The following is a 25,820-nucleotide window of genomic DNA, read 5'->3' as shown; positions in this document are numbered from 1 at the left end:
TGTTAAATGTTTACAATACCCAAATAATAAGTTTTGACCCTTAGCAATAAAAAAATGACACTACTTGATGGTATGGTACATTTAATTATGGCAAAGCACCCGAAGGCTATCTGCCTAAGGAGACGGATGCCTTCATAGATGACTTTCTAATGGAAACTGGCTTGTATACACATGACAAAAAAAAAAAAAAAAAAAAAAAAAAAAAAAAACATTAAAATGCCCATTCAGCCAGGATTCAAACCCGACACTACTTAGAAAAAACATTGGTATAATTTGAGTCTCGCAGAGATGCAGAATGTAATAATGCATCGTATAACTAAGTAAAAATTTGTTTTAAAACTGCTGAAGCAACTAAATTTTACATGCATTCCCTTCTTGCACTTTTGCTTTTCAATGCCTCCTTAATAATACCAGCTGCCAAATTATACTCTAAACTGACAAATTTATGTTTTATCCTAAAATATAAATAATATGTTAATTGACCAAAAAAAAAAGGGCGGGAAAGATCAAACACATAAGAAAACCATTTTATTAATACATTGATATTACAGAAGAATACGATGGTAGTCACATACTTGCAGAAAGCAAATTAATGAAGACAGCATTTTTTATAATTGTGAGCTCAAAAAAATATGATGTAATTCAAATGTACAGGCAATGACTTAAAATGCATTCACTGAATTTTAAATCATATCCTTTTGATGCATTTATTATGCATGCATTCTTTTCATCAACAGCATCTGTCATCTGGAGTGCGTTTCCTAGGAGCTGCTTTGATTATACTGTCCACTCGCAAAATCATTTCTGCAGCTTCAGTTGCACCGCTAATAACTTGATATTTGACTTTGTATGGTTCTATAATTCCTAACTTAGCCATATCATCAATTTTTCCTTCATACATATCTGAAAAGAAAAAACATACATTATATTTGGAGTTAACACAAACACATTGCACAACACTTTAATTAAGAAATATATAATTCTGAATATTAGCCAATCTATGTACAAGTTAAAAGATAAGATTTTGTTAAGAAATTCAATTAAAATTGAAAACCAGTGTATAAGTACCCTATAAATTTAAAACTATCTTATAAAATATAAAATCAATACAGATACAGGGTGAGCAAAATATTTTCTCCTAGTTCTAAACAAATTATTTCACAAAAACCATTTTAAGTACATTTACATGTCTTTTTAGAAATTGTTAACGACATACTTGGTATCTGTTCTTAAACACTTGAAATAGCATCTATTAGTCTGACCTCCAAAATATTAATATTACAAATTGGTCCTTGATATATTCTCTGTCTGATTCACGACAGAGATAATGGATGACAGTAATCACCAATGCAACCAGTTTCTTTTAAACACTTCATACCATTTCCTGATGTTGTTGACATCTGCAGTATTGCATTCATACAACTTCTAAGCTGCCAATAAAGGAAAATTTAATACCCTAAAATACAATGAGTTTTTTCCTTTCATTGATGCAATTTCTTTAATAACTATCTTTTATGCTTTTATACTCTTCTTTAATATCACAAACATGGTAAAAATCTACAATCAGCTACATAGTAAAAATCTATTACAGAACTATTTAATGATAAAAATGATGAATAATTTTCTGCAATTATTTTGAACAAAATGTTTATAATAAGGGTAAAACTTTTTGCTCACCCTGTATATCATCAAATGTGTGAATAACTGGTCATCTAGCTTAGCTAGATTTATCAAATGAGATGAAAGTGTCAATTCCAATGCAGCCTCTGTTCGAAAAATAATGGTGACAGCACTGTAAAATAAATGGGCACTTTTATTGCCAATAGTTTTTCTCTTAATTTTATTCATATATACCATTTCATGCTTAGCAAATACAATGCAAATTTTACTTTAGCTGTAAATTTACTGTAAATTTTACTTTAGCGATAATTATTCACAAGCAATTGTACGACATATTTTCTCCTGTTTTGCTTTTGCTATTTCTGCTACACAGTGAAAAATATCTGGAGAAAAAGACTGCATTTTCTGCTAGTTTTAACTAAAAAGTAATCAAATTTTCCATGCAATACTGCAGATAGAAATGATGATGATGAATGATTTTAATGATCAAACTGAAGGTGATATCATTCACCCCACAACTGCCACTGACAGACTTTTGAGAGCTGCTAGAAAATTATGAGTTATATTATTAAGAAATTTCATTAATGTACATTAACCTTAGTTCAGGGGATTATAATATTATGAAATCATGGCTATTAATTCAACATTTCTATACTTCCCCCCCCAAAAAAAAACAGGTTAAGTGTTCATTTTATTTCTGAAAGTATTATAAGAACCTCAAAATATATTATGACCATCAAAAGATGACTATCATTTGATGTATGACAAGGACCACACACTTTTGACAACACAGTATCTTAACCCTTTGTGGTTGTATGTCCACTCTTAGCCACCAAAGCCTTTTTACCGTTCTGGTCGTATGTCTGCTCTCAGCTACCAAAGCCTTTTTACCATTCCGGTCATATGCCTGCTCTCAACCACCACAGCAAGGAACTATAAGAATAGTATACTGAATGCATTTATGTATCAGTTTACACTTTTCCTATACGAACATCAATGCCTACAGAACCTATTCACGAACCAATACGGTGCTCCATCGATTGGAGATAACGTAATCTAATCTAAACAAAAGTTGTGACCCAGCGCTTGCCATGCAAGACGCAGTGGCAAGTCAGTTGTCTTTTGAATGTAATGAAATCGACAACGTTCAACGATACCTTGTAGAATTCCAAAGAATATTTTATAAATTGTATTTAACAGTAATTAGACATTCTCTCTTCTTAAAATATTCCAAAATAATTCCCCAAAATTCAGCTACAAGAGAGAACAGGACACCTATGCCACATTTTATGTTCATTCGAAAATTGGTGGCACAACTGGTAGGTGATTTTCATGACGGAGCAGATTCAAAAACAGGAAGACCATCGACCTCCGATAAGGAAGAAAGACTTAATGGAAAACTGCATATATTGCGGCATTATGAAAATGTAAAAAGTAAAGATTGTAGTGTATGCTCAAACAGAAAGATTAAGGGTGGAAGGCACCAAACCAATTATTTTTGCGATACATGCACTCGAAAACCTGGCCTGCATGTTGGAGTGTTTTGAAAATATCACACGAAGGAGAATTATTATAAAACAATTTTTATACAAAAACATATCACTAGATTAGCGTATTGAATAAAGATATATCTAAAGTTCACAAAAGAATTACTAAATCTTGTTTATCCATCGTAAACTTGCATGTTATGTATCTCTGCTCTATCGACGGAAATTAATTCCGACCAGTACGATACCCATCTCCAAATTTAATCCGACCGGAAAGGGTTAAACTGGTTTCTCATTATGTTTTTAAGAGTTTTTACATAAATACTCACTTAAACCATACGTAGTTTTTCCTTCAGCATGTGCGGAACGTAATTCTGTTACAAGTTGGGCACTATCATATCCTCCATTATCAGCAAGAATTGTTGGAATCTGTAAAACATGTTTTGTTTATACACGGAAAATAAAATACAACACCTCTTAAAAATTTTTTTGGATAAGAAGTATTTAAAACGAGTTTAAGAAATTTATAGTTTTAAACTTGTAGAAAAGAGGGGAAAAAATTAAGCAAAATTTTACCTCCTTTTACATACCTTAAAGGAAAGAGAAAAAATATAAATGAAATAAGTTATGATTACATAAAACATTATCTTCATGTTTAGAGAATGCTTAAATAAATATGTGTGTGTATACAATCCACCATACATTATATAGAAAATAATTATCTAAATTTCCTTATTTAAGGCAAAAAATATTTAATAATGTAAACTTCCCTCACTCAGAATGAATGTGAACTTAGAACAAGTATGACAATTATAAAATAACATAAAATCAAATATAAAACCACTAAAAGCATGATACAATGGAAAATTTTTAAACATAAAATACAAGATAAATAGTCTAATTCTACATACCTAATAAATATTAGTTCTTTAAAAAAAAGGGGGGAATGATGTTAGGAAATCTAAGTATCAGACATATAGGTACAATTTCTTTCACAAAATCTGGCACCTTTTTCCTGAAACCAGTTTTCGGGAGTTCCCAGACAAGTTGCTCTCGCACAGATTATTTTCACATGAAAGTCAGATGACAGTCTGTTAACCAGAATCTTGCTGAGGATTTGTTCCTTTTTATTAGCGAGAAAAGTTGTTCATACTGATTTATACTATCTAACACAGAAACTGCATATGATGCAAATTTTCCAATTACTGAGAACGTGCAGTATTTATAAAATTTAAAGATACCTACTTCATTGAATTTTTGCTTTAGACCTGAGTCGCAGTGAATTCCAATTAATATTTTCTGTAATCTGTATAGCACTTTCTCAATAGTGGTTGAAACAGGGACTGAAAACAGGAGGAGCTTACATCCAACAAATCTGATACTGCAGAATTTTTGTTTGATTTCAGTTTCAAACACTGAAGCTTCTCAGCACACGTTTTGTACAAAAGAGGCTCGATTTTGTTATATTTTTAGTATTCCCAGCCTTTTTTTTATTTTCTTGGAGTAAACTGAGAGCCACATAAAAATAAGTCTAGGGCTGTGTGCAGATAGATCACTGGCCATGAGTTTGACAAGTTTGAAGCACAAGATTTGTGACTGAAGTGAAAGAGGTGCTGAAGAAAGTTAATGGCAAAAATATCACGTCACAACAAATATTAACCTGATATCAGTGTTTCATGGAAGGCAGAAAAGTCTTCCTTGAATCAAAGATAAAATTAGGCAAGATATCTACAACATCCATACTTATCTTTTATTCTTGAAGTAAACTCTATTGACATGGATTCAAGCACATCAATTTATATGGGCACTCAATTATAAAATGACTCACTGGTGGTTAGCTCAAATTGACTCACTGGTAGTTATCTCAAATCTCGACTATTCAATTTTGAGTGATATTACACTTGCATAGAAGCTGCAACTACTATACGATTTTCTTGTCAAAACAAAATCTAATACCATTTCAAAATCTGTGATCATTTGACATTATTCTATAACTTTGTTTTCAAGCTGACAATTTGACTTCAGGGTCACTAACTTTTTTCCGCATAAAAAATACTGTGCAGAATATTTTAAAAAATTATTTTAAAATTAAAAAAATTACAGAAGTATTACAATAAATTCTACATCACCTAACATGTTTTTATTGTTTATTGTTTCAGCATATTTTTATTGCTATATTTACTTTGAAAATGTACTTCTATTTTGGAATTCTAACAAGTTATGTATTTAATTGAATTAAATTTAAGAAATTACTTGCATTTACTGTAAGATTTCTTACAACACCAACTACGATCATATGCAACACAGATAACATAAAACTATATAAGCAATCTCAATTACCCAAGATAAATGGACTGACGGAAGGCTGGATAACATGGAGCTACTATTTACTGAAATAAATCCATGAACAAAGAGTATTTTATTGCAAATGTCTCATAAATTAGACTAGATTAGATTCATTAAATTGATGTAAAGAACAGTAAGACTATTTCCTAAGGGAAAGGAAGCCTTCATAGAGGATTTTTAAGAGAAAATTACATGTATTCATATTACACATGTAGAAAACCATAAAATTTTCCAAACAGCCAGCCCATTCAGTTACATTTGAACCAGAGTCGAACAAAGTTCAGAAATTTCACTACATGGCCACTAGCGTGGTATACACATTAAATGACAATTATTACTCAGTACACTGGTATGTAATTTTATCTTTTGTAATAATTAAAAAAAATTCTTCTGAAAGTAATACTATTATTTTAAAACAAAGAAATTCAGTTTTCTAATTTCATCAAAAGTGACTTTTCTAATATCCATACCAAAGACAACTTTTTACATTCATTTGGCTTTACTTAGACTTCTTAAGAGTAACAGGTTTTTGTTCAGATTTAGAACCACATTTTCCCATTTTTCACTGGATACTTTTTTTAAGTTATCTTTTAATTACTCAAACGTTGAAGAGAATTCAAAACAGCTAGAAAAAGCTAATCCCCGAATTCGCTACAGTCAACAAGAGCAGTTTTTTAAACAAACTCTTAAAACAACAACAAACTAACTACAATAACAACGAACTGAGAAGTTTTTCTCCTTTTATAAGATTTTAAACTGTGCGCGAGAATTTCTGGAAATTTCTCAAATTCAAAAAGAGATATTTATTTATTAAATGTTAAATGCACATGCTCTTGTATCTTGTATTTTTAATTTTCCGGCTTAGCTTTCCTTTAATATTCATCATGTGCTACACTGCATGGGGAATAAAAGAATTTAATTTATAATTCAACTAACATTAGCTATTTAATTATCAAATCAATGGAGTTCCTTGCAATATGATCATTGACACAGGAGCCAATGTTACCATCATTCGGAGAGATTTAGCTCAACAGTTTAAAGATAAACTTATTTGGACACCATCCTGTGTTACCCTTCAGACTGCATCTGGTGATAAGATCGACATAGCTGGGAAGTTAAACGAGAACATCATGTTTGGAAGTGCCGCCTACCATCACATGGCATATGTGGCGGATATTACAGAAACATGCATACTCGGATTGGAATTTTTAAGGAAATACAATTTTTCCTTAGACTTCAAAAACAACAAACTGCTTTCAGCATCTGATGACATGACTATCCATCCTTACCTGGAAACGCCGACACCTTGTGTGAAAGACCCAGCTCAGAAAGCTGCCGAAATCATACTAGGGTCGGAAAGAAACACCAGACTACCAGCTATTTTCCATCAGATGCTCTTCGGTCGAGACCTTTGTCAGGTTTGTGATTGCCTGTTTGGTCGCCCTACAGATGCGGTTCATCGCCTGAGGAATACATCAAAGATGTCCAAGCCCGCTTTGAAGTGATGCACCATTCCGCAGGAAAGCGAGTCAACTTGGCAACGGAGAAAGTGAAGACCAGATACAACACGAGAGCTACTGGACACAGATTCAACAGAGGAGACAAGGTGTGGTTGTGGAACACGATTCGACGAAAAGGAGTCAAGCCATGTGCATTTAACATTTAATAAATAAATCTCTTTTTGATTTCGAGAAAGTTCCAGAAATTTTCGCGTGCGATTTAAAATCTTATAAAAGGAGGAAAACCTTTCAGTTCGTTGTTATTGTAGTTAGTTTGTTGTTGTTTTAAGAGTTTGTTTAGAAAACTGCTCTTGTTGAATGCAGTGAATTCGCGGATTAGCTTTCTCTAGCTGTTTTGAATTAAGTTCTCTTGAACGTTTGAGTAGTTAAAAGACAACTACTGTGAGATATTGTAATACTGAACGAATATCTGAGGAAAATTAAGCATTTTTGTTGTGATAATAATAAACTTTGTTAATTTTTCATCGGATTTGTGCATTCAATTCAAAGGAACCCGTATGCACGCAACAATATGCATACTTAACTAAAACCTGTCACACATTTAACAGCTGAATGAATAACATAACTAAGAACAACAATATAATATAAATGGATATATATCCAATTATGAATATGGAAAGTTATTAAAATAATCCTTTCTTTACCATAAAGCTCTTGATTTGACTCATTTAAAAAAAATACCTGCAACAGTGCCCTTCCATATGCTTCCATAGCTAACGCTTCCTTTCCAGAAGTCTGTGATGCCAGCTCAAAGACAGCTTTAGCCATAGCCACTTCAATGCATCCACCTCCAAGCACAGTTAATCTTTCACTCACTGTTGTTGTTAAGACACACAATACATCATGCATAGCACGTTCGGCCTCATTTAGTATTTGTTCGGTGGCTCCACGAAGCACAATAGTACATGATTCACCCATGGGGAGTCCAGAGAATCGAAGCAAATAGTCTTCCCCAACCATAACTTGTTCAATCAGATCACACTTTCCAAGTTTAACTGTTTCACACCTCTCGATATCAGAAACTATTTCACCACCTGAAAAATAAAATTTTATATAGAAAATGCTATTTTCAATTAATGGTTTAAGTTCCACACAGCATGACAGTATTATCCAAATTTGTTTAAAAGACTTACTGCACTTAATCTACAACTGATGATGTGTTTGGATTTTGTTGAATTTAATGAACTCAGTTTTGCAGATGTTTCTTTGTTACACAATTGCTTTTCTCAGAAAAAGCACTAAAAACAGTAATCTATTATCTTGCATGTCTGGGACTTTAGTTATGCTGAATTATTAGACTAAACAAGACAGTGTAGCAAAAACAATTTGTAAATAATTTTTTACAAGAATGAAAATTTTTAAAAATGTATTTAATGATAGAAAACATAATAGAGGATAATAGAATAATCTTCCATAAGCAGGGTGAGCACGAAACTTGGCAAGAGGTTTTATTTGGAGCGATTTCGATTTGTTTGTTGTTACCGGCTATATGCTTTCTTCTGGCAAACATAGAGCTTTATTTTGCTGATTGTAATGAGTGTGAGTTTAGTGAGTCATATGATTATTTTTTTTAAATTTAATTTTGAAATACTGCACTTATTCTTAAAAGTTTTACTGTTTAATATTTGCAGGAGGTTAAGCTGCTGTTGGTGGGAGAATGTTGGATTTCAGATGACGTGTAGTTTATAATTTATGAAAGTTTCCATTCAATTATATTTAATTAATGTTTTTCAGGTCAGTTGTTTTGTTTCTTGCATGTGACAACCAAGAGATGTAGAATGTTTAAAGTATTTAGTGAAAGTAGTTCAGTACATTGAATTTCGTGAGTTTATGATGCATCCATCCACTGTTAGTGAATTTGAATATATTTACTTGGTTGACTATTTTTGTGAATGTATTAGCAAGTTTCAAGTATGGCGAGTTTATTAATATTTTTGTTATTAGTTATTTTGTAGACATGAAATTTTTTTATGCGATTCAAGAGACATTCGGTATGTATTATTTTTGCATTTTTGTAGTAATTTATTTTTATATTTTTAGTTTCATGTTTGTGGCTTGAATTTTTTGTAGTTTATATTAAATTTATGTTTTAGTTTGTAGTAATTTATGCTTGTGTTGTAATTAGCGTCATTTTCATTTGACCAAGTGAAGTTTGACATTGCAAAAGAAAAGAGTTTGGCGCCAAAATAGTTTGCTGCCAGCTTTCTAGCACCAAAATAGTTTATAGAAATTGCATAATTTAATTATTCTTAATCAATTTATATTTTAGAATCTATTGTATTGCTGTGACACGATTACTTTTCAGAGTTTGAATGTTTCGCTTCTAATCAAAACACCATGGAGAAGACTATAAAGCAGTTCTCAACTAGGGGAAAACATGACCAGCCTTTTGTTTATCTGTTAAAAATTTAGTTTTAATTTACAAACACACACACAGAAAAAAAAAAAAAAAAAAAACTTTTATTTTTGTATTTATCAACATTTTCAACAATTTTTGTGATTTAATTTTATAAAACACACTGAAAAAACATCTAAATTTAGATAAACATGTATTCATTTTTTGAATTTTGGAAAGAAGGGAGGATGACTTAGTAATGGTAAAATGGTTGCATGGAGGAAAAAAGGTTGAGAACCTCTGCTATAAAGATTCTTTACTTTTCGACTGCTTTATCAGTATTGTATGCTATGTAAATCTCACAAATGCATTTAATGCTTCTGCAACCTTACAATAAGTAATATTAATTTAACCACTTAGCTGTTTTGACATAACACCAAAGGGTCTTTTTTTGATTTGTCCCTACACCACTTGGGCTGTGTATTTTCCTACATCAATCCATTGATTTTCCCAGCTTTTTCACATTTTTTACTTCGCAGCATTTCTAGTAGATGTCTCTAGTAGTCCAAGAGAGATTGGATTGTAAAACCAATTCAAGGATAGGTTTTACCGCTTTTATTAGGTGGAGAAATTCAAAGAGTTTGTTTGCATGTGTTCAGTGCATTGGCCTTTGCGAATAGTATTTCTTCCCAATTTTTGTCATGAAATAAAAGAACAATGGGTGACAGTAAATGGCTCATAACAAAATATAATTCAGATATTGGATCAGGTAGCGAATATAAATCATTCTGGTAGTCCTGAAAGTCCTTTATCGTAATTCTCTAGTGATGATGAGGAAACAAAGTTCAGATGATCTGACTCACGTTCAGAACTTTTGTGAAATGGATACCAGTCATTCTTCTCCACCACCGTCATTATTTCCTCTCACATTTATCTCCTGCAAAATGTTCTTTCTAGTTTTGCAGTTTCGGTAGAAAAAAGCCAACTTTAAGTAAAAATACCTTAATTTCGCTGGAATTAAAAATTATCTTAAATTAATATATGCAATACTAATAAGTTTTGACTGCTGATTTGAATTCATGTAATCAATTAGAATACAAAATTGTTTATAAAAAATATGCTTATTTTTGGTCACAATATGGTAGGAAAATGAAACAGTTAAGTGATTACACTTCCTCCAAGCCGATCTCCACTTGTTTTGACACAATTAACTCACCTTTGAGCATCTATTCAGCAAATATGATTATAGAGCTGTTCAGTTGGTGGGGGGATATGGGATTGTTAATGATAAAATTCTCAATATTTTTACTATTTTCAAAAAAATTTTGTATATAACATTAGTGATAATTAGTCTGGCTCCACAAGAAATGCTACTGATTACTTTCATATACACACAGAGTTTCATCACGCACTAAGATATATGGGTGACAGATTATCAGGTGTACAAAACCAGATCAAGTGGACTTCTACAGCAATAATTTCTAGTTGCCACAATTTCCAATTTCCTCTTCAATCAAAACTGAAACGAAATGTTATTTTTTATAAAGCACTTCATGGCACTTTGCAAAAAATCTTCATCACTACCTGAAGTACTGAAAATATCTCTTGATAATGTTGTCATCACCTTCCTCACTTGAAGATAATATTTTAAATGCTGAATTTTGGGGTTATGTTTGTACTCTTGCTTCTTTGAACCACTACGCATTCTTGGAAAATAACACATAGCACTTTTAAGACAAATTATAACAAGTGGTATTACATTGCTTGGTCTTTTCAAAAATATTTTTCTATTACTGTTAGGATTTTAATGTTATTTTTGACTCAAGGATTTTTTTAAATCAAAATTAGCAGTTTTATATTGATAAGAACTATTCCATTCACAGCGTAATGCATTTTAGCCAATAGCAATGAATGATTATGAACTGCTGCTAAATCACTAATGTAACATTAAATAAAAATAAAATAATAGCAAAACCAGTTTAAAAACAATCATTTCCTACTTCATTAATTTTAAAATTGCAGTATTACCAAATTAAAACATCTTACTAGAAGTATTATAATTTTTAAAAAATTAAGAAACCGCATTTACCAGTTACAAGAGCTATCCTCTCTACACCTTCAAAGTCAGCATGCTCTATGGCCATTACACCAGCATCAGCAAAAAGCTGCTCTGGATAATTATAAATAAGTTGCCTATTGATGAATACATTAATATTATGTTTGAGAAAAGCATCAACCTGTAAAGCAGAACAGTTAGTTTTTTACTATACATTTTAAACATATCTAATGATAATAGTTAACAAATACAGATACAGATATAATAAAGTGAGATAACATGTCTATAATATATAACATGTCTATAATAGATAACATGTCTATGATACTGAAAAGCGAGATAACATGTCTTTTTCTAACAATGTACAAGGTGACACGTTTAAAAACGAAGGTTGCTATTTATATTCCTGGCCTTGGATATAGTAAGTGTTGCTACGCTACCGCAGACGATTCCAATCAAAAGTTTGGGTTAGCCTATATTTAAGGGTGCCCCTTGGATTATCACCAAGTTGTTCATTTATGGTAACCTCATTAGTTAAATATTATGGAAACCTTATTTGCATGACCATTGTTTGCATGATTGCGGTGAATTTGACTGATGGGGAAAAGATTGTAAGGGATTGTTTGTGTGTTGGATGTCAGTTAGGAAGTACGTTGCTGATTTTGTGCTGTACACCGTAAAATGGCTGTATGTGATGAGATTAATGTGAAGTTTCTGTACGATTTGGAATGAAAGGAAAAACTGCATTAATTGACTGGTGTGTAAATGAAAGTTTGCTTAGTAGTCATTATAAGTATCCTGTTTGTACGAAGGAAATGCGTACGGTCGAGCGTAAAGATCGTTCAGATGGCTTTGATGCAAGAAAGGTTCATTCAAGAAATACCACCGACAGTTCAGCACTAGGGAGGATATTTTTTACTCTTATTTTTGTGAATTTATGTGGTGACATACAGTATGCATATTCTAATTCAGATAATTTTAGAAAGCTTTTGGAAGCCATTAAGGAATTTTTGTGTGCCACAGACTGAAGAGACAGAAATTTCTAAAGATGGTAAGTTAATATTTCCTTTTTGTAGTGCATATATGTGATAATATGCATTATAGCAGCACAGAACAGTCAATTCTGAATGGTACATGATTATTTGTTTGCCAGAAGTCATCGGACAAATTTGACAAAAGCAGAAGATTCTTCAACATGACAATGCGAGTTCTCACACATCGGATCAAACAAAAGAATTTTTGACGAGCCAAACATCAAACTGATGGGTCATCTGTCATACAGTCCTGATCTAGCACCCAATGACTTTTTTTAATTCTTGCACATTAAAAATAAATTACGCGGTCAGCAATTTGTAACACCTGAAGAAGCAGTTGATGCATTCAAAACGCATGTTTTGGAGTTACCTCAATCAAAACGGAAAAAGGGCTTTGAAAATTTGTTCAAATGCATACAAAAGTGTATTTATCTCGATGGAAAATATTTTGAAAAACAATAAAACTAATTTCGATCATAAACATTTGTTTTTTCATTATTATGCCAGAAATATATATAGCAACCCTCATAATGTGGGTAATCAAAATTTTAATTAACAAAATACATCCTCCCCGGGGTCATAAATATACATTTCTGTGCATACATGAAAAAATACCAATTTAAAAAAAATGAAACTACCTAATGTTTCAATAGCTTCTTAAGCTGCTATACTGAATACTATAATCCCAATGATAATGTAGAATTATGAAAGTGTCAAAAATTAACACATCCACAGGAACGTAAATTTCTTTAACACAAATCATTCATGTGAATTTCTTGGTCATACATTACAGCATTTACTATATTCAAATTTGAAAAACATACCACAAAATTATAAGTATGTAAATTTAGTTACTGACACATTAAGCACAAAATAAAATTAGAATGAAGCAAAAGGTAAGTAGATGGAACAGAGGCATATTTATCTTAAAACAAACCCATGCACTTGTCTGCTATTAATTCTAATTACAGAATTTCAGCGCACTTTAGAAGACAAACTAATACATAAACAACTAACACATAAACATTTAATTTATATTTAAATCACTTTTGTTAGACTTTGTTACCTTTGCTTTCATCTTTGCATTTTCAATCAGTTCCATATCTGCAAGTGCAGCTACAGAATCAAGAGTTATCCTAGATCCAAATATTTTTACTTTGTCAGTATCCATAGGAGTATTAGCAATAAGAATTCTGGCATTTTCAACTCTCTTAGGCTGATGGACGCCAGGCTTCTTATCAAGTAGGAAACCTATAAATTACACATTTAGACATACCTCAAAAATAAAATAATATGCATTTTTTTAACACCAGACATGCATTTTAGCACACTGAATTTGATATGATCTGATATGATAATAGACGCATATGTTTTACGCATATAAATATTTATTATTCTTTCACCTAAAGTCTATTTATAAAAATATCAAAGTTAATTATAAAATGGTTAACACATTCACTGCCTACATATAGACATAACAAGCTACTTTTAGTAGTAATTAAATTCACAAGGGTATACTCACAGTAGGCATATGAAATACTCCCCCCCCCCTGTGGCAATTAAGAAGTAACTCAGAACTAAATAAACAATATTCCACCTTTTTATGCATTCCCACAAAACTCACACGCAATGCATTATTTTTCATTAGTTTTACACATCTCATCAAACAAGAATTTTGGTAGTCTACTTATAACATTGCTCAAACACGACAACAACATGAACCCTCCCCAAAAAAAGGTATAGAAGGGGGGAGAAGAAAATATTTTGAGATCTAAACATTTAATCTCCAAGTTTAAAAATACAAATATTGGCCATATATATTTTTCTCTCCTTTTCTTATATGCCAAACACCTAAACACTGCATGCATTTACTATAGCAATACTCGCAACTGGCAAATATACTAGACTCAGTTTGCCAACAAGTATTCTTGTAGATGGCAGCAAAAGTATTAATATTCAGTTTTAATAAATTAATAAATAAGCAATGTATCATTAATAATGATAAATTATATTAATTAATAAATGAGATAATAACCAATAATATTATGATAATTACATTAATTAACGAATAAACAATTTTACTCATTAATTTTTATATTATTATGTTTTAACAAAATTACTAATATTTTAACAAAATTATACTGAGGTTAAATTTTACTTGAATCTTAGTTCATTATGTGAAAATGTTTTGTGTGTTTTTCACACAATTTTTTCAGAAAAACTGACAGAAGAGGAAAATTCTTAGCAGAATTAGGAGAATTTAGAAATAAAGGATTTCAGATACCTGTACACCTTAGTTCAACGTTTGGTAGAACTGCTGCATTTTCAGTGCATTTTTAAATACACACTCAGCAATAGTCCATTCTCTTGAATGGACTTTATTATCGGAAAATTTCTTATTTTATTTGCAACTTCGGGTATTTTTGATCCAGAGTTTATTTGATGCTACGGATATAAATAATATTTCACAATTTACTTGATATAATGACAGAACTAATTAACTAAACATGAAGTAAAAAACTTGTTTATTTGCTAATCATATGTCTAAGTTTTTGTCATGCAATTTTCCGCTTTTGTGTATAGCCATGAGTAAGGAAAGCTGCGAGTTTATTAATTGTGCCATAATGATATTGTTTTCTTTAAAATCTAAGAAAATATCAGTACACAGGGTTCATAGCCACATTTTAGTTAAAAAAATAAGCACCTGTCTAATTACATCATACACAACTGCATAACCTTAAAAATTATACTTGTAATTTAAAATATGAGAAATGCAGTATTTATTAAAAGAGAATAAGCATTACCTCAACCATGGAAAATAATTGTTTTTTTTTTTTTTTTTTTAATTTTATTTTAAATAACAGTTCAATTTACAGAACTAGTTTACAATGAGAGGAAAAAAAAAAAAAAAAACTATTCAGAACTAAACTATATTACAAGATTTAATGATGAAATTTCAGTTCAATATAGAGAAAATAAATAATAATAAGGCATATTTATTGTATTCGCTTGGAACCTAATAATAAATACAATTTATTTTTCCACCCATATTGATATTTAAATAATTTAAATCTAAATTCTGAACATTTTCTAAATTTTCATTATATATCAGTTTTCCCTTAACAGATATTGCAAGCAAAGTAATTTAAGCAAAAAAGAGGAACATTTCTGAAATCAGAAGACAGAAATTTGCTTCATGCAGTCATCCTTTAACAATAAAAGCTTAACTAACCCACATACTTGGAAATTGGCGAATATTGGACAGTCGAGCGTAACTTGAAAAAGAGGAGTGGAGGGGGGGGTGTAGACTGTAGCCGCTCTTTAGATTTTCCCGCTAAATAAATGCTTTTGACATTTCGATATGTGCATCATATAAAACATATATGCGCAGCATATAAACGGAACTAAAAAATATTCTGCTTAGCAAGCACAGTAAAACTCTTTTAAGTGTTCATAAACAAATCTGAACATCAAAATTACTTATCTCTGCAAAATATTGCAAACGTTATTGCACAATACGTGAGCCGTGAATTACGTGATATTACGCAATCGGAATCAACAGCTGCCGGTATTGGGAGAATAAAGAACTAAATAACTGGGGTGTTTCTCATTCTAATTTTCAACAGACGGCGTTAAATTTCCGGAATAGAATCATTCTTCGCTTGGGTTGGTAGACCGCAGAACTTTTAGTCCTATTCAATCCAGATAGGAAAGTGACCAAAAAAAAAAAAAAGGGGGGGGGGTCCGTTGCTTGTTTTGTAGCGAATATTCAAGATTTTGTAGAGAAATTATTTTGACTATTTGATTACTATCCCTTTATTTAAGCAATTCCGAATATTATTCATTAGAAAGGTAATATGTGTTAAAACTCAACCATTTTTGGAAGTTTATTATACTTCAGCAGTTACTGCAACTATGTTATCATAGACTCCAACCTTCAGCAAACCTTGTCAGTAGTCAACGCGCGAACGACATTTTTACAACTTTGAAAATGTGCGCGTAGCGTATGTTGTAATTAACCATTCATTAATTTTAAATTAATAATTAATTGTAATCAATTTTATTACATTTAAAATCCATATACATATAAAACTGAATAATTAAAAATATACCTTGTAAATTATATGCACATTTAATTAGAAATTTTCTTTTAACTCCTCAAGCATTCACTAATAAAAAGTACTTCAAATCACTACTAATCATAGAAAAAATCAGAAGCTATAAATCATATCTTTATTCTGGATATAATTTCTACAGGGAAATAAAATTTAAATAACCAAGAATGATACATATAAGTATTAAACAAAATACGCATAATTTATGAATGCAAAGATTTATATGTAGCATGCTTAGCAAGCTTAAGTTCTGATTTTGAGAATGTTTTTTTATAACACAGTTCTTCATTTGCCTGCATATTTATTTTTTCAATCAAAACTGCTTCAAGAGTTTTAAGACCTAAATTTGGTCGAAATTCCGTCTGATTTTTTTTAACAATAGAAAAAATTCTTTCGCAAGCTGCATTTGAATGAGGTATTATTAAGACAGCAAGCATTACAGAAGGCAATACTTTGTATTTAATACACCCATTCATATTTTTTAATTTGGAAATTTCTCCCCATGCTATATCAATACGCAAATCTACAATTTCTTTCAAATCATCTACTTGATACATGGAAAATTCAATTTCTACTTGATTAAGACATTTTTCATCAATAATGGATGGAAAAGTATTCATCAAGTAAAGAACAGATGAAAATGAGACTTCAGTTCTCAAGTTGATGTCAGCAACTTCAGCATGTTTTAGAAATGGATCACTCAGTGGAAATTTATCAATTATATATGAACATGCAGTTACAAAAAAAGCTCGCACAGAATTGAAAAATGATTTCACTTCACTTTCATTCAACTTGGCATTTTTTAAATATAGTCTTGTTTCCGCACCAATCACTAAATTTTCATTTTCTTTTTGTTTACTATACTTCTGAAATGGAATAGACGTTAGAGTAACATCTTCATTTTCTTTAGAAATTACTGATGGTTTTACGAATCTAACAAATAAATTCATTAAAACTTCAAAAAGTTCTCTTCTCAATTTATGTATATAAGGAGCTTGTTGTTGCAAATTAATATTTACTGTTATAAACAAAGGCAAAGTATTTTTCAAAAATAACAAGTACAATTTGGTGGTCGGTGACTGTAAAATTTTTTTAATGTTTTGCAATCTCTTTCCTTCATTCTCACTGTTATCTGGTTTATCTCCAAAAAAATTTATCACAGCATCCCACTGTTCCAAAATCCTTGTTATAGATTCTAAAAGAGACAACCATCTCGTACTGCAATATTTCAAAATTTTATGAGATTTTGCATTCTGTCCCAAAATTTGTTGAGCAACTTTGAAGCTATGCTTCCGTTTCGAACTTTTCTCCAAGTAAAAATATATATCTATTATCAACATTTCAATTTCTGAGCCAATTAATTTTTCAGTAGCTTTTTTTGCAGCTATATGCAAGAGGTGGCACGGACAACCTCGGATGATTATACTTGGTTGATGCATTTTGATAAATGATGCTACACCTTTAAACTTTCCAATCATATTACTAGCATTATCTGAAGAAAATGATAAGCAATTTTTCCATTCTAAACCTTAGTTTTTAAAGTTTTCATTTATACAATTAAAAATACCTTCTCCTGTATTATTTGTGCATTCTAAAATAGAAATCAATGAAGTAATTATCACTCCCTTTTCTTTACTGTAGTATGTTATAACCAATGGGTACAGTTTGTTATCATTGTTATCATTACTTCCATCAGTACTTAGAGAAAATGATGTACTGCACACTGATTTTATAATATCAGCAACAGTTTTTTTTTTTTTTTTTTTTGCGTTTTCACAATAGCAGCAGTTTTGGTATGACCGCAGCTAAATTTTTTTGCTATGGCAGAATCCGGAAACATTGCTTTGAAAAGCTCTTTGGAATGATCTGAAACAGAAAGCGGTAGATTATGTTCAATTAAAAAACGAACAAAATAGCATTCGGCTTTTATAGGATCTGTTTCATCATCTTTTATTAAGAAATTTGTTATTTCTTTAGATTTTACGGTGCCAAGTTCTATATGCTTTTGAGAAAACACATGCCGTTTACAGTCATCTTTTCCGCCATGAGCAACTGAGAAGTCTTTGTTGCATACACTGCAGTGTGCGTGATTCACAGAAATTTCGGACGCTTTAATGCATGGAAATTCTGAAGAATATGAATCTTTAAACTTCTGCTTTGATAATTTTGGCTTCTTCGTTCGAGGCAGCATTATGATTAAAAATCTTTCACCTGATTCACAGTTCACAAGACACATGCTAAGTTCTCGCCGTAAACTACACAATGCAGCCGAATGCAGCCTAAACACGCATCAGCGAGGAACCTGGGAGACAGACAATTGGGTGGAACTATTGATAAGTCGTTAACGGTTGGAGTTACTGATCTACGATTGGCTAATTCTTCAAAACTAGGAACGCACTCAACACGTGATATATGATAACACGAGTATTCAGCCAATCATCGGATGAATTAGTTGGTTCCGTTTTGCGTACTGGTTCTCCTGCTCTTGTTTCTGTAAAATCCGTAGTTTTTTCCATACTTTTCGTAGCTCGTAGTTTTTCATGAATTTCTGTAGAAACTACGGAGAATCCATAGTAGTTGGAGTCTATGTGTTATTATAAGCATTCATAGATATACTCATAATATAAGCATAACAATCATAATAAACACGAATATGAACTGACCAAGCAGAACGAGAATGCAAATTTTTAAGATCTTGATAGAAATTCAAACGTGTATAGTATTTGGGTGGGAGGAAAAGAATACCGAATGTACCAGAATTTTCTACTGCTTTCCCAATTCTTTGATCAATAGAACGACGGGCACCTGTTTGTACTCTTCGTGCACACCAAAGGTTATGTTAATGCAGAGAAAGGGGAAAAAGCTGTTTCCGGGAGTATGATTCACCATCTGACATTCCATATTAGGAAGAAGAGTTGTTTATTTAGTTTCGGCTTTGGTACAGGGAAAAATAGCGCGTTTATTAAAAAAAAGCACTAAAAGCAAAAAATAAGCACTAAAAACAAAAAAATAAGGGCTTTAAAGAAAAAGTAAGCACCTATAAGGGCCTTTATATTTTATTTTCAAATATAAGGACTTATAAGCACTTATAAGCACCGCTACGAACCCTGAGTACATTTTACTATTCCACTACTTATTTTTTTTGCGGGGGGGGGGGGGGCTAACAGCAAATAAACAGGTGCTCTTAGAAATTCCTGCGTTGAAAAATTATAAGAGCATTAATGAAAAAAGACATCAGATTGTGATAGATTGATTCTTATGGTTTTATTAATCTCTACAGCTTTAATTCTTTCTCTTTCTCTATACATAGAATGAATTAAACAGACTCTAGTCAAATGCTCATGATGCACTTATTTTTTAATTTTTATTTAATTTGAATATGGCAAAGCACTCGAAGGTTACCTGTCTAAGGGTAGAGATGTCTTCGTGGAGGAATTTCTGAGGGAAACTGTCTCACATGCACATTGCACACGGGGAAAACAAAGAATACGGCTACGCAATGAGCTCGTTCGCTGAAACTCTAATTCTCAGCCGAATTATCAGTATTCAGAGACTTTATTGCTCGTTTGATGATGGGCCAACGCTCTTGATGCGTTTTATTGAATATAAGTTTTGCACATACAGTCGGAAAATTTTTAATATTTTTTTTTCAAAATATTATAGTTAAATAGAGGCAATGCATAGTTTTACTAAACATTTTCTATCAGTATTACTTTCAGTGTCGTTACCTAATGCAGAAACATATAGTTTTATAAATATTTATATTTATAATTTGGTTTTCGATATAATGAATTAAGATTTCCCAGAATTCTATACATTCTTAAATTTCACTTTTCAGCATAATAATATGCAGTTATTTTTAAATGGTGAAAGTTTTGAAATATGAAAAGAAAAAAATTATGTTTGCGCTAAAAAAAAAAAATGCAAATGATAACGAATTTTAAAATAAAATTGTGTAGAACTGATTGTTGCCTCCTACGCGGCAATATAAGTTATGTACAGCGCGTTGTTTCTGCGCAATTTCAAAGTTATGTACAGCGCATTGTTTCTGCGCAATTTCAGTTAGTTAAGATTCAAACTCCTAGCATAGTATCCATGTTTTGATCCCGTATGGTCGGGAATTTATCATTTTCGATTTAGAATTTTAGTTATATTACAGTCCACGAAATAAAATTGTTGTTGTTGTTGTAAAATTTGTCTTTAATATAGAGTCTAACCAGCGACCTCAAAACACTGATCATGATTAGATTCATCTTCTTTCAGTTAGGTTTTTCTCAAGAATATTGATGTGTTCAAGAATACACATGCTCAAAGTGCGAATATTAGAAATTACATAAAACATGCACTGAAGTGGAAGTAAGCAACAGAAATTTAACTAATTTCAATGAATACCCGGGATAATATGATCACAATCTATCTGAATATTTAAAAAAGTCTTGGCAAATGTTTGCTTTTTATAGGCTCATATTTATTTATTATTACGTACATGTGTGACTGTTATTTTTTTATACAGAGAATGTTTTTCCCATCTAGGGTTTGCAACAAAAAAATTAGATTTTAATTTCCGTAAAACAAAATACAAAACAGACATTCTAAGGCAAAACTGAAGTGTAAAACCCTTATTATTCACCAAAATGCACAATATACGAGGGCCATCCAGGAAGTAGATTACGTTTCCGTCTGTGTCCGCTAGGGGCGGGGCTAGCGCGGCCATCTTGGGGTCAGAGCGTTGCGCAGCTCAGTCTGCATCTAGCCGTGCTAGTGAGAGGTTCGTGCTGTGCTCCGTTCAGATGCTGTGACGGTTTGAAATGTCTGCGTTAATTGAAAATCCCGCGAGCTGCGAGGGGCGCTCAGTAATAAGGTTTCTGACTGCAAAAAACTGTAAACCGATAGAAATCTATCGGCAGCTTCGTGAAGTGTATGGGGACAACATTATCACTGAAGGTGGAGTGCGTCAGTGGGTCATAAGATTTCAAAATGGCCGAACCAATGTTCACGACGAAGATCGAAGTGGGAGACCCAGCATAGTGACCGCCGAACTTCTCGAAAAAGTCGATGCTAAAGTCCGTGAAAATCGAAATTTCACAATAACGGAACTTTCTTTGAGTTTTCCACAAATTTCGCGAAGTTTGTTGCACGAAATCATCAGCGAAAAGCTTGGTTACCACAAGTTTTGTGCAAGATGGATTCCAAAAATCTTGACAGAGGACCACAAAAATCAGCGAATGGCTGCAGCGTTGAACTTTTTGGACGCTTACCATAAGGATGGTGACTCTTTACTCGATCGCATCGTTACTGGTGACGAAACATGGGTGAAACATGTGAACTGTGAAACGAAATTGCAATCAATGCAGTGGGGGCACACAAGTTCTCCCCAAAAACCCAAGAAATGCATGCAAACAATGTCGGCAAGGAAGATGATGGCGACTGTTTTTTGGGACAGAAAAGGTGTAATTTTGGTGGACTTCCTGGAAAGAGGCACTACAATAAACTCTCAAAGGTATTGCCAAACTCTCCAAAAACTCAGAAGAGCAATTCAAAACAAGCGCAGAGGAATGTTGAGCTCTAAGATCTTGTTGATTCACGACAACGCCCGGCCCCACACGGCAAATGTCACTCGTAAAGTTCTTGAATCTTTTAAGTGGGAGTTGTTTCCTCATCCGCCGTACAGTCCCGACCTGGCACCGAGCGACTTCCACCTATTCCCAGCAATGAAGAAGTGGCTGGCTATGCAGCGTTTTGATGACGACGCACAGCTGCAAGAAGAGGTAACGAAGTGGTTGAAGGCGCAGGCGGCCGAATTTTTCGACGAAGGAATTTCCAAGCTCGTACATCGCTACGATAAATGCCTTAATTTGTATGGTGACTATGTAGAAAAGTAGTATTTGAGTGTGGCTTTCATCTGTATATAATAAAATTTGTTTCCTATACTTTGTTTATTTTTTTATTCCAAAACGTAATCTACTTTCTGGATAGCCCTCGTATTTCTACTTCAACTAAAAGAAGCAAAATTAAGTTTTGTTCACATGGCTGGCTGGCTCAGTTAGAAATAAATATATAATCTTTTATTCCTTCTTTCCTCTAAGAAAATAAAATTCAACAAGATACTTGTTTTTTTAACAAAACAAAACACGTAATTTATTTATTTTCAATAAAAAATAGTTTATACTATTTGGATATTGCAGAACATAGAAGAGCTATTTATTGCAAACATACCAGGGCTGCCATCGTGAAGAGCTTTCTAAGGGAAACTGACTTTACACGAAACACCTATGATGCAGTCATCCCATTCACCTATGTTCGAACCTAAATCAAACTATCGGCAAGTGTTTTATCATTCGGCTATTAGCAAGGTTCAACTAGATGAAATCAATTCAAAGCTTTTATTTGCATACAGTACTAAACTCGACACTCGCAATAAGAGAATTCTAGTCTTACTATATTTCTTGTGCTCTGTAGTTAGCTAATTCTAATGCAATTAGCAGGTAATATCGATATTGGAAAAATTTTAATGTAAACTGCACTTTCAAATTTTCTTTCACATCGTTCTAAATTTTATAGCATGAGCCAAGTTATATGAACAGATAATAATTATATATGTCTAGTGCATACTGACTCTCCTGGATAGTGGAAAAGAAGTCTTTTTCATCAAACGTTCCATATATAATACGTAGAATGACAATGCACATTGCCTTTAATTCTTATCGTCCCTCCTCTAATTTTCACCGCATATCCTACTCTTTCTTCTAGTCGTTTTACATTACAGCTTCTTTTCAACATGCATCCTATTTGAAAATACTTGATCTGTTTTTAGAAATAGAGCTAAACTTTTCTTAGTATCGAAAGAGAAAGATGTTCAAGAACGCATTTCTGCAAGTACAATTTTGTACGAAAATCTTCTGCAAAATGCTTCCATTTTATAATAAATATGTGCAGAATATATGCAAAATTTAAGAACGGATTTTATAATCATATATATAGTTACAAATTTGTTTTTCAAAATCATAGTTTTTTTTTTTTCCCAAAGGGACAGACAGATGGGCTGCTTACTAGTCTCAAAACGGCATTTTATAGCACTTTACTATAGGATAGATGGGTTACTAGTCTCAAAACGGCATTTTATAGCGTTTCACTATAAACTGCGAATCAACTTTTAAATTGTTGCCACCAAATATTATTGTGCTGTATATTTAAAGAAATTAAATCATTAAGGATCTTCATCAATATACATTATTAGAAATACAGTACATAGAGCCATCAAATTAAGAATAACGTAATCCTTCACTCGAATATACACACTGGAAAATGGAATTTTTAAGTTCGAATTTGTTTTATTATCTTTCATATTTTGTAAAACTTTGACGAATTTTTGATTAGGAAAGTCAACAGTTTCAAAGCGAGCAGTGGTGACGCTGTAATGAATAAAATATTTTCATACTTGCCAACCTACGACACTAAAAAATCAGGAGATTTTTCACAATGTTAAAAGACTTCTTAAATGATAAAAATATGGCTTTAAATAATGAATTAACTTTAAATAGTAACTAATTCTTAAATGTAAGCAACATAAAAATACCTTACACATAAAAAAAAATTATTACTTGCATCGTTTAAGGGGGAAAAAAAAAAGACACTTTAATCAGTTTTCGTACAAATGTTATAAACAGTGGCAGATTTTGCTGCCTTCTTTAAGAAAGAAACTTCCTAATTTTGTTCACAGCAATTGCCACATAGGCCTGCTTTCGCTAATAAAAGTTTTTCTAATGTGTCATCACCAATATTAGATCTAAATTTAGTTTTCGTTTAGGCAACAACACTGAAAATTCTCTCACACTCTGCATTACTATGGGGAACTGTCAAGATGGCCAACACAATTCTAGACAGTTCACTATATTTTAAAATTCCATCAGCACCTTTCAGTTTTCCAATTAAACTCCACTGGGTGTCAATCCTAGCTGATTTTATAACTTCATTCAAGTTTTCTAATTGTAAACTGCTGTTATGCAGCTGTTGGAACTGTTTCAATTTTTCCTTCCTTTTAGAACTCCTTTCAAGATAATAATAAATATCAACAATGTGTTCATCCACATTTATTGGTAAAAAAGAAGCTGCCCCTTTTTCAGCTGCTAAATTTAAGATGACAGGTGCACTTCGTAATCTGCAAATCTGAATTTTCCTTTCTTAAGATGCCTGCAACACTAGTGTTCAAGCCTACCAATACTGTTGCATTATCGGCACCAAGTGCTAAGCAATTATCCCGAGGGCCTGCATTTTCTTTTAAAGTTTAATAATTAGCTGTGGTATATTAAAGCCTGTCAAATGTCCTTCTAAAGTGGAGACAAAAAGTAAACTGCACTCAATTTCTGAAGACTCTGGATTAAAAAAAGAAACAACAATTGGATACAGTTTTGAATCGGTATTACTGCTTCCATCCGTAGAGAGACAGAACAAAGCTGTTTTAGTGCAATCAATAACTGAAGATTTATTTTTCAAACCCATTTCTTTAACAATTGTACCTGTTTTGGTTCTTGCACTTGAGTATTTCTTAGCAATTTCACTATCGGGAAACATTTTTCTAAATAAAGCTGCAGCGTTATCCGATGCATTCAGTGGCAGGTTGTGCTCCAGTAAAAAGGCAGAGAACAGACATTCTGCATTAATAACTTTTTGGTCCTTTGTTTCCGAAGAAAAATTTAATTTTTCGTTTTTTTAAAAAACAACTCATGTTATCCTTGTGTTTTTGTGTTCGCACATGTTTGAGAACATCCGCCCTTCCACATTGCGAAATCGAAAAATCGCAACAACAGGCGGCACACATCGCAAATTTATTACATTTCCGTGAGGAAATAATGGAAGGAAAGTCAACTGTGTACGATTTTTGAAATGTACATGAGTATTTCTTTCTCTCAGACACAACAACAGATGATAATTTCTAAAACTATTTTCCGAAGGCACATGCACACACACAACTCAGGACAAATTGAACGAAATAACTAAAGAACATCCAAATAACAGCTTGCCTTGTCCTCATTGGCTAATATATGCCAGCTGACACTCAGTGGAGTTCGATGCCCATTGGAGAACTGGAGAACGACGTTTCTGGGATACGTATAATGCTCTCACTCACAAAGCAGAAGTTATCTGATTCGCAAGGTTTTGTTTTAGATATAATCTAGAGAAAATTCAATTGCTTTCAGACGTCCAAAATCACTTTTGTTCATATAACAAAGTATTAAGCCAAGTTCCATAAAAATCGTGAGAAATTTTAAGAATAAGAAAAAGTCGGGAGAAATATATTGTAAATCGG

General features: G+C 32.2%; 1 protein-coding gene across 1 annotated transcript in view; it reads right to left on the bottom strand.

Annotated features, from left to right (window-relative positions):
* Positions 1-511: 511 nt before the first annotated feature.
* CCT2 (chaperonin containing TCP1 subunit 2) overlaps positions 512-25,820 on the bottom strand; it is a 58,926-nt gene continuing 33,617 nt past the window's right edge. The window contains exons 6-10 of the mRNA XM_085819300.1: positions 13,465-13,649; positions 11,398-11,545; positions 7,655-8,007; positions 3,437-3,536; positions 512-903 (exon numbers count right to left, since the gene is read on the bottom strand). Coding sequence (XP_085675426.1) covers positions 731-903; positions 3,437-3,536; positions 7,655-8,007; positions 11,398-11,545; positions 13,465-13,649 — 959 coding nt within the window. The 3' untranslated portion in view covers positions 512-730. The remainder of the gene's footprint in view (positions 904-3,436; positions 3,537-7,654; positions 8,008-11,397; positions 11,546-13,464; positions 13,650-25,820) is intronic.

Source organism: Stegodyphus dumicola, chromosome 1, assembly GCF_044657685.1.
Source record: "Stegodyphus dumicola isolate Sdum_Otavi_A_Nest chromosome 1, ASM4465768v1".
In the NCBI taxonomy this organism is placed as follows: Eukaryota; Metazoa; Arthropoda; class Arachnida; order Araneae; family Eresidae; genus Stegodyphus; species Stegodyphus dumicola.
The sequence above is the reverse complement of the archived record's forward strand: the minus strand, read 5'-3'. Positions and strand labels throughout refer to the sequence as shown.